The 15,804-nt window shown below is 50.2% G+C and overlaps 1 protein-coding gene across 1 annotated transcript in view; it reads left to right on the forward strand.

Moving 5' to 3' along the window:
• SKAP1 (src kinase associated phosphoprotein 1) overlaps window positions 1–15,543 on the forward strand; it is a 329,530-nt gene extending 313,987 nt beyond the window's left edge. The window contains exons 12-13 of the mRNA XM_045299317.1: window positions 14,002–14,110; window positions 15,419–15,543. Coding sequence (XP_045155252.1) covers window positions 14,002–14,103 — 102 coding nt within the window. The 3' untranslated portion in view covers window positions 14,104–14,110; window positions 15,419–15,543. The remainder of the gene's footprint in view (window positions 1–14,001; window positions 14,111–15,418) is intronic.
• Window positions 15,544–15,804: the final 261 nt, after the last annotated feature.

Genomic DNA, 15,804 nt, shown 5'->3' on the forward strand with positions numbered 1-15,804 from the left:
GTCTGTTAGCAAAAGGACCCGAATGTAGCCATGCTTCCTCTTTTAAGCGTGCTTAGTTTGAACGTGACACCAGCCCTCATAAAAAACAGATAAGGTAATTCCTTCCATTGCTGTAAATAAAGGAGTGTGTGTGTGTGAGTGTGTGTGTGTGTGTGTGTGTGTGTGGAGAGACATAAAATTCCAGGGCTCTGAGGGAAAGGAGGTGTTTGGTGACATCTAGTGTCCATCAGCAGGACTTCCTCTGCTTGGCTGAGTGGGGGATGGGCTGGGGGGACATGAGAGGTGATTTGGGGGTAGTGAGTGGGGAGAGTACAGGCCTGGGGCACAGGCTGTCCAAACAGGGTGCTGAAACTGATCGATGCCTGTCAGAGAGCTATTATTCACCTCTGACCTAACCGAAGGGGAAAGCCATCGGAGAGTCTCCCTCCTTATTTATGGTGGTCGGAAGGAGAGGCCGAAGCTGTCCCCACCACCCCGCTGCCTGTGAGCAAGCAGTCGGCACGGTGCCGGGATGACGAAAGGGTGGGGGGGTTCTCTCGTTAAGAACCCCTATGGGAGGCCATAGCGTTGGGAGGATGGGAATGGGATTTGGGGTCAACTGGAAGGCAACGGTCACACACCGGTCACATTCAGTGGAGGCCATCCCTTTCCCCAAGACAGGAACCAATCGTCTAGAACAAACCCTGGCAGCCTCATTCCTTGCAGGTAATTTTTATAAATGAGGGGACACCCCTCCCAGGAGAGGACAAAAGGGAGAAGGGTGTGTCTGTGTGTCTGTGTGTGTGTCTGTCTGCCTATGCGTGCCTGTAAACCTGCTAACAAGAGGCCCTCCCAACCTCGGTCATTTATTACAAAACCCACTTTCAAAGCGAAGGACAAAACTGGCCTTTTCCTCCCTAATCTCCTTCCTCCTAAACTCCCGTCCTGGACAGTACCCCCCACACGGTCCAGTCAGGCGGGAAGTCCCCGGCCAGAGTTTACCCAGAAGCCCATGAGCAAGGGCAGGGTGAGCGAGGGCCGAGCATCGCCCGATGCTTTCTACACTCCAGGGTGAAAAACCATTCCAGCCATTTATTTTGCAGTGAATTTATAACAAATGCTGTTAAAGCCTTCGTCTTTTGACAGAGGTAATAATAAATTCACTGTTAAAGACGGTAGTTTAATTCCTTATACCTCCAATACTGCGCAGAATAAACCATATTCATCACCGAGTAATTTTTTACCACATAAATCTTTAAAACTAACTGGTGAAGGCTGTTGAAACGGAAATATTGTGAATTTATTAGCTGTGCCCATGTCGTATTGGATTCAGAGGCTTCCGTTCGAATATATTATGGGAGGAATTTGAGTCTTTAACCGTGGCATCCCCCGCATTCCCCACTGCCAGTATTATAATAAGGAGCTCCGCGGCGTCAACTGCACGTTCATTAGACAGAGATTTAGTAATAAACTCCTCACTAACCTGCCAAAGAGGCTGGGTGACATTTTGGTGCTATCCCCTCTTTAGAAGGAGTCACAAACGCTTTGTTTCTGGGTAATTATGTTCTCAGAAGGAATTCAGCCTTCCCAAACCTCTGGCTGCTTGCGTTTCTTGGCAGTGCATGGAGTCGGCTCTACAAACTGGGAAAATATTGAAACAAACGATAGCCTCCTTGCAGGCAGCCGGGGCAGTAACTTCTATGGAGCTTCTAGGATTAGCTCCGGGCACGTGAGGGACTGGGTTAGAACCCATTCACGGACAGTGCCAGATGGCCGGAATGTAAGGCTAATGATAATATGGTTTTTTAAAGTGTGCTGATTCTCCAACTAAAAATAACAGACAGTGGTTGGAGAACACTCACTATTTTGAAAAACGTCTATTTTGGCATCTGACACGTTCAAGATTCCATTAAACTCTTGGCTTTGAACAGAAGCCGCCCTCCCCCTCTGCCGTACGAATTTGGAGCAAAAAGCTGTGCCCGTAGATGAGACTGTTCGGAAGCTTTCTCGTGATTTGCTCGTGAAGGGATATTTAAACAAACCCATTAGTTAGATCAAATTGTAATGCTCTCTCCAGCTTCCTTAAGGAAACATTAATATTGTGGGAATTAAAAAACCTCTTTTGTGTCTCCTTTTAAAGACAGAGAAATGCATGGGGCTTTTTCCTCCCCCACTCCACCCCCACCTCCCCTCCAGTAAAGAGCCGCCACAGTTTCACTATATCCTATAGTTGGAAACAGTTTTAAATGCTACAAACTTCTGATGAGCATCCTGAACTTTCAGACGTTTTTTAAAATGAAATAGAAGAGGTTTCTAAGCGTTAAACAAAGGAGAAAAATTTCCTGGCAGCGCAGGACTGCAGCCCATCAGAATAATTGTTAAAAGACCAAACCCGGCTGGAAAGATAAGCGTAATACCAGCAATTAATATTCAGCATTTCACATTATAGTCAAGAGGAGGTGTTTTCCTTTGTGAGGTGCCTCACACGCTAAGAGTGTTGGAAGCCAGACTCCAAGCTCCGTCTTCTTTTCTGCGTGAGGATAAAGGGGGGTGGGGGCCGAGGGGTGGGTGTGGATCCACTCAGCAACAGCCCTGCTCCATCTGTAAATGAACAAACATCTTGATTTTATAGCGATTTGCTTTGTGAAACTGAGGAATGAAACAAAAATTACTGGATGCCTAAGTAACACTTTAATTCCGAATTCATTTACGCTGTAGCTATGTGGTTGTCACAAACCATAATGCAGTATTTAATTAAAATAACAGAAGTGCAGCTAGATATGTCCTGGGGTAGCGATCACCGAATTATAGCCTATGCCATCCGTATTTTATTTATGAAATGGCAGATTCTAAGGTGCAACTAAACTGATAGAAAAGCAGACACATTTTAAACCTGCTTTTTTGAAAAAAGGGAGAAATACCACATTTTTTTCCTGCTCCGCTGTCAATTTTTGTTTTGCCTTTTTGTTTTCTACAGGAGAGTTGTTGTTGGGTTTTTTTCCACCCCCCTCTCCCCGGGATTTGTTTGGATATTGATAAAGCGCTCTCTTTCCTAACACTTGCTTTTCAACTATTGACCTCCTAAGTCTTTGGGCTGTGAAACCCCCATCGGTTGTCATGGAAAGGCTTGTGAGGTTTCACAGGAGCTCCGGCAAGCACAGGACATCTTAGAGGGAACTTGGCCGTGGATTCCAGGAGGGGAGGGGAGGGAAAGAAAAACAAACCTCTCCAGACGTGTGCGTGTGTTCCCACACAGTGCACCTTGCACCTTTTCCCCCCTCCACCTATAAATACCCGTGATAGTTTACACGCTTGCTCGCTCAACTTTGTGGATGTTCACATGCAGACAGCTCCTTTTCATAAACGCATAGCATCTATCTTAAACGCGCCCACCATCTATCTCCTCCTTCACATTGGCTGTCCCATCCGCCTCCTTGTCTGTAGAATTATGTTCAGCAAGGTCCCGATTTATAGGAAATAAATAATGAAAATGGAAGGGTCTGGGAAAGATAATCGAAACATTCAAATTGTTATTTTTCACTCCGCTTTCCACAAACAGAGCACCTGTGAGCCCCTAGGAAAGGTGTTGGCTGGTTCCTGAAAAGCACTGGCTCGTGGAGTGCTCGGATGGACTGCATCTCTGCACTACGGCGGCTCCCAGCGGTTCCTCCTGCTTGTTGACGCTCCGAGATGTGGCCATTTTTAAAAGGCAGATGATGTCCTGTTACACTTTTCTCTTCCTTTCTGCTTCTTATGTGTCCTGCTATCATGACAAATCCTTGCCATCCTTCACCCCTGATAACATAATCCTGAGCGCTACAGGACAGGTTTCCTTTGTAGAGGAGAGCGCCCTGTGTCAAGAGAGCCTGTTCATGGCCATCGCCGCCGCACGCCCATCCGGCAGCAAGGGTCTTTGGGAAGAGAGGGTTTCTTAAACACACTTGTAATTATTTTAGCCCCTTTCACAGGTCACATAGAAAGCTAATTTCAATCGCTGCTAATTTCCGTCCAACAAGAGTGCAGTACTTTAAAACACCCGAAATAATTGGATTCAAAACAAATTTAGGAAATTGAGTGTGGTAGAAAGCAAATAAAAATATCCTTTTGGTAAGAGGAGGGTGAAAGTAGTAAAAATGGCCTTTCCCCCCCCTTTCTCTCTCTCTCCCTCCTTTCCCCTTCACAACTTTGCCATTAAAGTTGCACCTACAGCTAGAAGTTTGTCCGTGAAAAATGGTCATTTTGCTTCTCTGCTCAAAGAATGTTATTAAAATGCTAATTTAAAAGAAAAAGGAGTTAAATATCTAGCGATGGTGCATTCTAATTGCAACCATAATGAGCTCTCTAAATGTGCGTGCCCCTGACACACACACAGAGCATAAACAGCAGTAAACAGATCATTAGTGCCCGCGTTCATTTATTCTGGCGACCTTACCATGACCCCACCGAGGGTAGGGTGAAAAGCAGGTGGATCTGGCTGTGACACCCCCTAGAGGGATCCAGGAAATGAAGCTATAAGCGGTTGTCATGGAAACGCCTATGTGTGCAGATGATGTAACACACCGACAGGCTGTAGGGCTCCACAACTGGGACGCTGCCTTTCCCTCGCCGGAACAATCTTGAGGATTAAATTATTCATTTCTTTAATTCACAAAGCAAAAGGAATCCTCATTTTCTTGGTGATGTGCAACTCCCTCCCATTTGTCTAGGGTCAGGAGTACAGTGACTTCTCATCCTTTTCTCCGAACCCCACCCCCCGCCCCGATTCCTCCATCCCAGCCCCAGATGGCTGCATCCTGCAAAATCAACTGAGACAAGGTCTGACCGCCTCCCGCCCCACCCGCCCCCACCACCCACCCTGCATGTGGACTTCAAGCGAGAAAATAAAGATAAGGTCCCAAGCTAAACTTCGTGGTTAACCTACACTGTCATGTAGGCCCTTCCTATGTGTAGCCTGGGGACTAAATATGTACCTGTCCAGAGTGCCCATGGCTGGGTTTGGAGCCGACAGGCTGCGGGCTCACCCGGGGAACTACCAAGCCAATGCTGGGAGCGGAAAGCGTGCAGCAGACAGGCACCAGCCCCAAACAAACACATCACCCCAGCAAGGTGCGAGCATCAAGAGGCAAGACATTGGGCATCAGCTCACCACCACCCCCACTCACCCCCGCCCATGTCCAATTGAGAGGACCGAGATTAATAAAAAATAATTCTTCGGAGAATGATTCTACTCTATCCTACCCGGTTTTGCACCAAACAACCTCAATAATCTTACGGCAACAGTAGAATAACTTTTCTTCTTTTTTTTTTTTTTAAAGAAAGCAGAAAAGACGATCTCTGGAAATTATTTTAAAATAAAAAATATCCCGGCCTGCGCCTCCCCCCAGCCCCCCTCCCCGTTGCACTTTAGATGAACCTGTGATATTGTAGCAATGGCCCTTGAAGTGCAGTGGGGAGGTGATTTAGGAGAATATTAAAGGCAATGTGGAGATTCAAGGCGCCTCTCTCAGGGAGATCTGGAGAAATACGCAGCACAGATGGGCCGAGCAGATTAAACATTTCCGTCACATTGTTTCCAAATTGTGTTGTGGTGCCTGAGGCTGGTACTGCGGTCAGAGCAAAACAGAGCGGTGCAGAGCTGCGAGCTGCACAGTTTATGGAATACATATTAATACGCCGGTCTCACGCGGCATCACAATTCTATCAGCTTTGAGCTGGGGCTGTCTCTATTGTTCCTGAATCCTACACTTGGCACCTTGTTTTCGCTCATCCGCAAACTGTGTACTTTCCTTGTGACCTGCTCGCTCCTCTTTAGGTAAAGTTCAAATGGGGTGTTCTCTTTCCTCTTTGCCTTATCCCCCCGGTTCACCCTCCCTCAGAGAGTCACCCCTTTTGATCTGTCCATCTCTAATGCGGACACACCCACTCTGTGCTTTGCCCGCACCCACAGCAGCCAGTTGGCACTCCTGGGCTCTTGACCTGAGCGTCCGTGTGCTGCCTGTTCAGGGCCTCAGCTGCAGACTCGACGTTACCCAACCTTCAAGGCCTGGCACTCAGATGCTAGCTGACCCATTGCTGTCCTCAGAACACTCAGCACCTGCTGGGGCAGTCCTGTATCCTTGTCACCAGACACTCCCGGCTGCCATCACTGACCACCCCAGTGCTCCCCTTGCTCCTGCAGACCCCCATTTCCTTTCCCGCATCCAAGCCCCTCAGCCTCCAAGTTAGGCAGGTTCCCCGAAACATGACAATACATACAAATGGTTCGATTGAGGTGAGGCAAATTTCAGGACTCATTTTTATGATGATTCCCCCCCCCAAAAAAAAACTCTGAATTTATGGGGGCGAGGGGGCACTTGAGGAGTCAAGTAGCCTGCAGAGGCTGCCAAGCGACCCAAGGTTTCAGCTCCGCTCCTTTCCCAGGTTCTCTCACCCACAACCCACCATCCACCCAACCCACCCAACCTTTCCTCTGGACCCCTGAGGCCCTGTGCGTCAAATCATCTGTGCTAACACAGCCCACGCCTGTTTGTCTTTGGCGACCAATTCCTTTCCCCAGCCTGCTTTTTCCAATCGGCAGCTGGAAGAGTGCCGATTGGGCGACTTCAATTCATTTAATAACTGGGGAGATCCTAAGCATTCCATTTCCAAAGCTAGATTTTAGGAATCTCGGTTTTTAAGAAATAGATGTTTGGGGCTGACCTTGGAATAGTCCAATCTACTCTGCTCAAGAATTCAAGTGTCCTTACTAATCATAATGTATGAGGCACAAACACTAATAAGAGACCTAAGCAATCATAAACCAATAATTCTGTGATAGATCGGCCTTTCCCAAACATCTATCAAGCACTTATTGATCTTTTTTGTGCTAGGACTGATTGATTGTTCTCTTGAAGAATTCTCTTGTGTACAAGCACTGATGTAGTAAAGGTTGATACTTGGTAAAAAGACAAAACTATGCCGTTTTCTGGGCCTCTTGCTTCGCGGAGGCTTTTGGGGGCCCATTTGCGTGTGAAAGGAGAACACCTTGATTAGGAACATTCTGGGTGGAACCAACAGTTTGCTTCAAAAGCCAGTGCGGATTTGAATGTAAGTCATGAGAAGACATCAGAACTTCTGAGAGGTGAAGGTGGTAAGGCCACCGAATGGCAACTAGAGGGTTGACGCCTAGGAAAGTCGGCTTGGAAGGAATGAGGAATTCTTAATTCACTCTGTGTTCCAGGAGGAAACAGTGACACGCACACTGGGCCCAAGTGCAGAGCCAGGTGGAAAGGGGCCTGGCAGCCTGACTGTAGCCAACTGGCTCATTGCCTGGGGGTAGGCACAAAGCCCTTCGAGGATCTGATGACCAGACTGGCCCTCACCCCTGGGACATACAGCTCCTATGCCAAGTCCAGGGAATTCCACGACCCCTGAAGGTCCATCCAGACACAGGCCGGGGTTCACAGACTCCAGTTTAAGAATCGGAGCCTTAGAGGATGATGCGCTCCTTCGGTTGGCACCGCCTAGGAGTCACTGAGCCTAGAAATTGAATTCTCATCCCAAGACAGGATGGTCATTCCAGGTCATGTCTGTGCTACTCCAGGGGAGCCATGGAAGCGCTTAGACAAATAGGAACCAGCAGGGAAGAGAGAAATTAAAATGTAGCAATCATGGAGTAGGGGTGTTTAATCTCTTTTAAGGCTTATGATGGGCGCCTGCTGGTCCCTCCATGCCCCCCCCCCATCCCCTGACACCTACTGACAGGGTATTTTTGCAGCACCACACGAGGACCCAGGGCCCGGTGACAGGAGGAGCGCCGAGGAGGTCCGTGATCCTCTTGGAGCATAAACAGCGATAGGGAAACCATTTGCGGCAGGGTCCAGCTGTGCCGCGTGCCTGTGCTCGGTGGCCATCCTGCTTCTCGTTTATAGAATGTTGCTGTTCTTTTTACGGCAGGTTTGGTAGGGTTGGTTTGTGGAGGGGTGGGGTGGGGGTGGGGTTCCTTGTTGATGAGATTAGCCGTATAAATCCTTTCATGGCCACGTGCAATCCCGCCCCGCCCCCCCCCCATAAACTCTTGATTGTTGCTCCTGGTGAGAGCTGCCTCTATTTCAAGGTCCACTAGAGGTTCCGTTCCTGCAGACCCATCACTTCTCCAACGAATAATGGAGTCCAAATAGCTAGACTGGAAGCCCTCCTTCATGTGGGTGGGGTGAGGGGCTCAAGGAGGTAGGCAAGGTTGGTGTTGAGAGAGACGGATGCGAAATCTGGCCTGGAACTATCCACGATGAGAATGAGCCGCCTCTTGTTCTGGTTCCATGGGAAACACTTCCCAAAAGACTTCGAGGCAAGAAGCAAACACGGCTGTGAAAGGAGTCAGTGTGTGGTCGCTGATTCTGAACTGGTTTTTATCTTCTTCTCTCGTGCATCTGTAATCAACAGCTTGTGTAACTACTATCTTAGCTTGACCTCTCCATGCACGCACCGTGTGGGTAGAATTCCCGGATGCAGTGCATGTAGCAATCCTGTGCCTTGGCACTGTCCCTTGTAGGTAGGCATCTCCGGCCTGACGGCAGATCCACTTCTGCACTGAGGACTTCAGGCCCCCTGGGAGCCTCTCAGCACTTTTCTAGGCTTTCCAAACATCTAGGATAAAAAAAAAAAGGTTTTTTAAAAATTAAAAAAAAGCAAAACTCAATGAAAAAAAGGAATCCCAGAAATTCTGTTCTGTCTGCCATTCTAATACGAAAACCCAAGAATCAGCAACTTAATCAAAATGCAGTAAATTAGCACCTCTAGACAAGAGCAGAGTTCATCCAGAGCCGGGGTCTGCCTGGCTGAGCCAGTCCTCTCTCCATTTTAATAGTTTAATAAAAATTAGCATAATTAACGAACATCTGTATGATCCAGAGTGGTGCAATTTGGCACTTGGAAACGAGGGCTTAAACATGATTGCTGTGAGTTTAATGTTGTTTTAATTCTTTTTGGCACTGTGCAGTGAAATAAACGTTTGGTCGTGATAGTTCTCGGCCGGATCTCATTTGCATTTTTCTCCCTTTGATTATGAGCAATTGTGGACTCCCCAGCAATTCATCAAAGTAGAAATTATTTTAAAATACCTCGTGGTGTTCAGACTGGGCTGGAGCCGTGCATGGGGGGTGGTAGCGGGAGAGAAGGCTAGAAATGTTTCCATTCATGCTCTACACAGCTCAGCCCTGCAGCCCTTGTGGAGTATCCAGCCAGGGGATGAAATCTGGAAAAGACAGGCAGATCCAAGGACCCGTAGGTGTTTCGATGAAGCTCCCGGGCTCCCACAGCAGGAGACATATGGGCTCTGCGGCTGCGGCATCCTCCTCACACTTCCGCCTGCTGTTTTGTTTTGAAGGGCAGAAAGTTGATTCCACTCCTCTCAGTTCTGAGCACTGCGGTGAGAGGCTATTACTCCATCTGCACTCGGCAAGGACAGGGCTCCATATTCAGGCAAGAGCGAGCTGCCCCCAACTGCCCAGGAGCCCAGCCTGGGCAGGCGCCCTGCTGAGCTTCAGCTGCGTCCTGTTGGCACCCTCTGTGACTCGGCAGAGAGCGCTTCCCCAGGTTTGGGTCCCTACGCTTGGCCTTAAGGCTCAAGGGGCACGCGGCAGAATGGGAGGCAGAGTGGGCACCTTGAGAATGCCCTGTCTGGATGTCCCTGGCAGTGGAGATAGCAGCACCTGGCAGTTAGAAGACCACACTTCGCACATGTTCCAGCAAGTTGACTTTTGAACAAAAGCTGTCAGATAACATGGTACCCACCCTCCACCTGTAGGGTCGCAGGAAAGCTGAAGCTAGATCTTTAGGAGTTACAGTGGGAAAGGCAGGCAATGTGTGCGTGCTCCCTCCATCGAAAGACCCTGCAGACGTAGCCATACCAGCCTTGTGGTGCCCACAGGGCAACACTAAGAAAATGTATGGCAGAGACGACCCTAACATCCGGACGTCAGTGTTGGAAAAGCAACAGCAGTGTAACTTGCATCAAAGGAGCTTAAAAACTTCCTGACCAGCTTAAGCTAAGGAATTCTGGGTAACTCTCTATAAGATGTAGGAGCCTGGGTGGTGTAGTGGTAGCGAATGGGGCTGCTAACTGCAAGGTCAGCAGTTCGAAAACACCAACCAACCACTCCCCAGGGAACACAGGGCTTTCTACTCCTGTAAAGAGCGACAGTCTCGGAGACCCACAGGGGCAGCCCTACTCTGTCCTGGAGGGTCGCTGTGAGTTTTTTCCACTTGGGGCAGTGCAGACTGAGCAGGGAGAGGGGTGCGGTGCTGGGAGGGGAGAGGACGCAGCAAGGGGGCAAGCAGGAAGAGTCCAGAGAAGGGACGCCGTGGAGGACACATTTCTTTCCGGCTGATTTTTAAAGGACACCTCCTAGCTCCCTGAAGGATCAGCTGGGCAGTGTGGCTTCTTGTGGCATTTGAGGCGCATGTCCTGGTGTTTAGGGAGCCCTTGGGAAAACTGTCTCCAGAGGGAGTTGCTCTCTTCCGGCCACAACCAGTTCAATCACCAAGGGAATACCTTGGGATTCCTGGAAGCTTAATGTGCTCAACTGAGAGGACTAATCCCCTGGGAACCCTTCCTTTCCTCCTTATTTATTTTTTTAACAGCTTAATTGGCACTTAATCCACCTATCACACAATTCAGTCATACCAAGAAGAATTGGACAATCCCGCAATCAGTTTTAGGACACCCTTCATTTCTTCATAAACTCAGGGAAGGTGTTTATCGGGCCCCGTTCTGTGCGGAGTGCCGTGCCCGGTGCTGAGAGGACGACAGGGAACCAAACCAGCCAGTGTCAGCCCTCCCAGAGCGCTCCGTCTAGTGATTTACTCAGAGCTGCTGAAGACAGCCAGGTACCAAATGATCTCCTTGTCAGACTTCACAGCCGGGGCTTCTCACCCAGGCAGGGAGCCTGGCAGGGACTGACTCCCCATCGTGATGCTGGGGAGCCTGGAATGGACACCCGAAGGCTGTTTAGGAGTAAGCCCCACAGCTGAGAGGGGGCAGCGGAAGGGTCCAAAGCAAGAGAGCCTGAGCCTGTGCGCCAGGGGAGGAGGAGCTGAGAGCCAGCTCTGTGGGTGGGGGTCAGAGACAGTTCTTGGCAGTGGCTGGGGCCAGGGCACACATGGCCTGTAGACGACGTGGGCGGGAGGAATGTCAGACAGCAGCGACATTCTCAGCGGGCAGTCTGCAAAGATACTGGCTGCAGAACGGGGCCTAGAGCAGAGGGGCACAAAACAGACCTGCTGGGAGGGTGCTCCCTCAGAGGACCGTGTCCTTGGGCGATGACGGTGATGTAACCTTGAGCTCTTGGCCATGGGAACGGTGGATAGTTCTAAGAATATTTGGGGGGCGGGGGGAGATATGGGTAATGGCAGCTTACAATAATGAAAATCAGAATGAAAAAAACGCCCTAGACTTGCTTGCACAACTCTTGTAAATGTATGGAACTCATTGAATTGTAAGGGACGTGAATGCTATGATACGTCAATGAAACTTCAGAAATATACCTGGGGGGAGAGAATCAACAGGATTCAGCAATTGACTGGGAGAGGAAGGACGAGCGCTCCAACAGGCGGGGGTCTGAGCTGGACGCAGGACAAGGGGTTAAATGCAGGACATGCTGAGTGGCACGGTCAAGGGTGGGGCCATCAGAAATGGACCCCAAACTCTTGGCTGGGGCCCAACAGTAAACGAAAGCTCTGGGTTGGATCTCTGGGGAGTTACTGACACAAAGGCGGTGGATAACCACAGAGCACGTCGGACGGCTCCCGGAAAAGGGCAGCCACAGGGGAGACGAGGTCCGAACAGAACCCGGGAAAACCAGCGCAGTGAAAGGAGGGATGGCAGCCGACCAGCTGCAAAGAAGAGTAAGGAAAAGCCACCTAAGAGGTAGGAGGGAACCAGTGCCATCATCCTAGAAGTTGAAAGCAGCAAACGCCTCAACAGTCGGTGGTACCCCTCAGGCTGAGAGCTCCAGAGAGCTAAAGCCTGAGAAGCTGAAGCCACGTTGAAAGGAAGTGATAGGAGCCCTCGGGAAGCCCTGGTGGCACAGTGGTGATGCGTTGGGCTGCTAAACCCCAAGGTCAGCAGTTCAAAACCACCAGCCTCTCCTTGATGTGGCTTTCTACTCCCATAAAGGGTCCCTGTCAAGAAAAAAAAAGGGGTCCCTGTCTCAAGAACCTACAGAGGCCGGTCAACCTGACCTGTAGGGTCACGGAGTTTGGGTTTTGGAGGAGGGCGCGGTGGAAGAATGAAGGTGTCATGATGGAAGCAGAAGCCACAGAGCGATCGGAAGCGTGACTAGAAAGACGCGTTGGGGCGACCAGTGTAGCAAGCTCTTCCAAGAACTTTGACTTGGACTTGGAAGTTGGCATAGACTAGAATGGGAAGGAGCCATGAAATGGATTTTCCTCCGAGTTCCAAAGTCTCTCTTGAAAGATGGCTGTGTTCTCGGTGAAGGTGTACACACAAACCCCACAATTCCTACCAAACTTGTTCCGTGATGCTGGTGGCTCTCTTCACGGGGCAGGCGCGCTCTCATTAGTTCCCTGCTGGCAGTTCTCCTTTAAAAAGGGGATCGTTTCCTTGTTGTTTTCAAAGCTGAAGGAGCGTGAACACACCTCAGTCTAACCGGAGGAGGATTTCCACAGGAGGCAGAGGGCAGGAGAGATGAGGAGCAGCTGAAGTCCTTGTTGTGAGGGTGGTCTTCAGGCCGGGAAGGGAGACTCTCCCCACCCCCGGCCCCGTTAGTAGGAAAGAAGGGTGTGGGTGTCTGTACAAGGTTCCTGCTTTGACTGGAAGCTGATCAATCCAATCCCATTTTGACTGGAAGCTGATCAATCCAATCGCATGGCTTCTCTGCCTCCTGCTGAGAGGAGAGGAGGCCCACATGGAAGAGGGGAGATAACAATGTATAAAAAGATAGGCATATCCCTCCCTCGTGCTGGTGTCCCGGGTTTTTGTGTCACCAGTTCTGTGTGCTTTGGGCTCAGCAGCCAGGTGGGTGAAAGACAGAGAGGGTCGCTCCCATGTGGCCCCAAGTCTAGTGGAACCAGACCCTGTGTTCGTTCCCATTCTTAAAGGTTGATCCCAAACCTTCCTTCCGTTAAAAGAAAGAAAACGTGTTTGTTTGTTTTTTCTGGTGCTATGCTTCTGAGAAATTCTTCTGTAACCCAAGGTCCCCATACCCAACCCTGTAGGGTCACCCCTTCTTTCAAACCCTGCCAGCCCCTTTCTCGTTCGCTCCTCTCTGGGTCTCGATGTTGACATGCCTCTCTACTGCCCATCCCTTTGAAGGGAGGCCGTCCTCAATGTTAGGCCCTTTCACGGCTTTCTCTTCTGTGCTGTCACTTAGGGCCCCACACCGTCCACGGGCAGGGACGACAGTTTCCCTACCCTTACTGATGAGGACGTGAAAGCTCAGAGAACTTAAGGCCACGCAGCTCCTAAATGAGCGACCAGGGATCAGCCCCCAGCCTGTCTGACTCCCGAGCCATTACTCTGTGCTGTCAGTTCCCAGGGAGCCAGTGGGCAGCATTCTGATCCACCATAACAGATCTCCTGGGGGCTCCAACAGCACTTTTCATAGAGGAGCTACTTGGTAAATAGTATCGATTTGAACTATGACCTGACCACCTCTCTCCCCCAGCTACCTCTAGTGTGTTGGCATTTTCGGGTGTGCCCAGCTTCTCTCGGAAGAGGCCAGGCCGCGCTGCTTGGTAAAACAGATGTTCTTTAAGTTCAGCAGCCGCATCAAAACGTATTCTCTGCGTGAGCCACGCTTGCCGTCCAGACAGGGAGATGGCAAAACGAAAGCAGTTTGCTTTCCTCGCTAGATGCTTTTTCAGATTTAATCACGTCCCCGTGTTAGCAAGTCAAACCCGGAATGCCAACAGAGGAACTTCAACAGAGCTCCCGGGTGGGCAGGCGGGCGGGCAGTCGCTGTCAGAGATGAACAGAAGGCTGACCGAATGCCAAAGGCACCAATTCCTCTTTCCGTTTTTCAGGACTATAACGTGTACGGCTGGTGGATAGGAGAACTGAACAACCTTGTTGGGATTGTTCCAAAGGAGTATCTCACCACTGCCTTTGAACTGGAAGAAAGCTGAAGCCCAGGTATCAGAACCATTGTCTGTCTGTGAACTGCCGCCCGGTCGTTCGTGGAAGCTCTCAGGCGGGTGTGCCTCTGCTTCTCCGTGAAACAGGAGAGGTGCCCCGGAACTCACTTTTCTTCACTTCCCCAAGTGAGGTTAAGGTTGATGGTTCAGCGTTGGAAAGAGAGGAGCCTGAAACTGGTTTTCCTAATTTGAGAGAATGTGTTGGTTAGGATTAGGTTCAACTACAAATCACGACGGAATTCACAGAGAAATGCATGTTTCTCTTCGTAAAAGCCCCGAGGTGAGTGGTCCAAGATGTTCAGGAACCGTCTGTCTTGTTCCACAGTGTGTAGCCAGCATCCCCAGGGTTACCACGTGACCCAAGAGGGATGCTTCGGTTGTAGCTGTCTTATCTACAAAGAGATATAAGAAAGGCAATGGACACCCCCTCCCCCCTCCCTTTCTGGACACTTCACTTGTACTTCCGGCCCGCAGACCAGAGCTCAGACATGCGAGTGCAGCAAGCAACCAAGGGCGCTGGAGTTTAGCCAGCGGGTGTCCAACTTTAAAAAGAGAGTGAGGGTCAGGATTACAGACAGCGTGGGAAACGGATGTTCGGGGGTGACTCGGCAACATGGTTAGAGGCCGCCCGAGCTGCCTCATCCCAGCTCACAGCCTCAGAGCACCTTTCCCCACGGGTTGCAATGTGACTGGCCAAGATGTAGGAGGCCGTGAAGCACATCAAATTAACTTCGGGGCAATACAGAGCATTTATCGGCCTTCATGAGCAAGCACCATGGTGCTGGGCCTTAAACCAGCAAGGGAGCCAGTGCTGGGTGTGGGCGGGGTCACCGTGGGAGCTACTTTGGTGAGCAGAGGGAGTGTTGTTTAGAATTAGGATGGTGATGGCTACCTGAGGATGGGATCCCTACATGGGTATCTCTGGAAGGAGAGAGAAGGAAATGCTCAGGCCGCTGCCTCCCAGGAGAGAAACACTGCATGGCTGTGAGGCAGCTGAGGAGGGAGATTCCGCACTCCGCCCTTTTTGACCTTCTCCCTTCTGAGCCTGGAGCCCTGGTGGCGTCATGGCTTATGTGTTGGCCTGCTAACCCCAAGGTCAGCAGTTCAAAACCACTAACCTCGAGAGAAAAGGGAGACTTTCTACTCCTGTAAAGAGTTACAGTCTTAGAAACCCACAGGGGCAGTTCTACCCTGTCCTATAGGGTCACTATGCGTCGGAATCAACTTGATCTTAGTGAGTTGTGTGTTGTTGTTATTTTTAATACTTTGAGCAATAAAAGAACATTTCTTTCTTTTTCTCCGTTAGGAATATAGTCTTCTCTCTAGTCTGCTTTTATGAAGAAGTTGATCATCAAGAAGCTCTATGCTCCCCGCCCCCCCAAAAAAGCTCTAAGCCACCCCCACCCCTGCTGCCATCACCAATACTGTGGTTTCTTCCCGCTGCCAAACACCCACTAGCCTCTGCCCCTTATAGCGGTGGTAAGGCAGCAGTTCACAACTGGAGGAAGAACATTCCCCAAACCGGCCCTGTCCCAGCTCAGCCTCGTTGCTCAACGGGTAACAGGGGTGCCCCTGCTTTGTCCTCTGGGGTGCTCCTGCCTTGTCCTCTGGGGTGCCCCTGAGGAGAGAGAGGACGGGAACCTTTGGAGACGGACGTTGCTCTTTATTTCGACTGATTTGAAAAGCAGAAAT

Source organism: Echinops telfairi, unplaced genomic scaffold (assembly GCF_000313985.2).
Source record: "Echinops telfairi isolate 266 unplaced genomic scaffold, ASM31398v2 ScPeMD7_7458;HRSCAF=8496, whole genome shotgun sequence".
Taxonomy (NCBI): domain Eukaryota; kingdom Metazoa; phylum Chordata; class Mammalia; order Afrosoricida; family Tenrecidae; genus Echinops; species Echinops telfairi.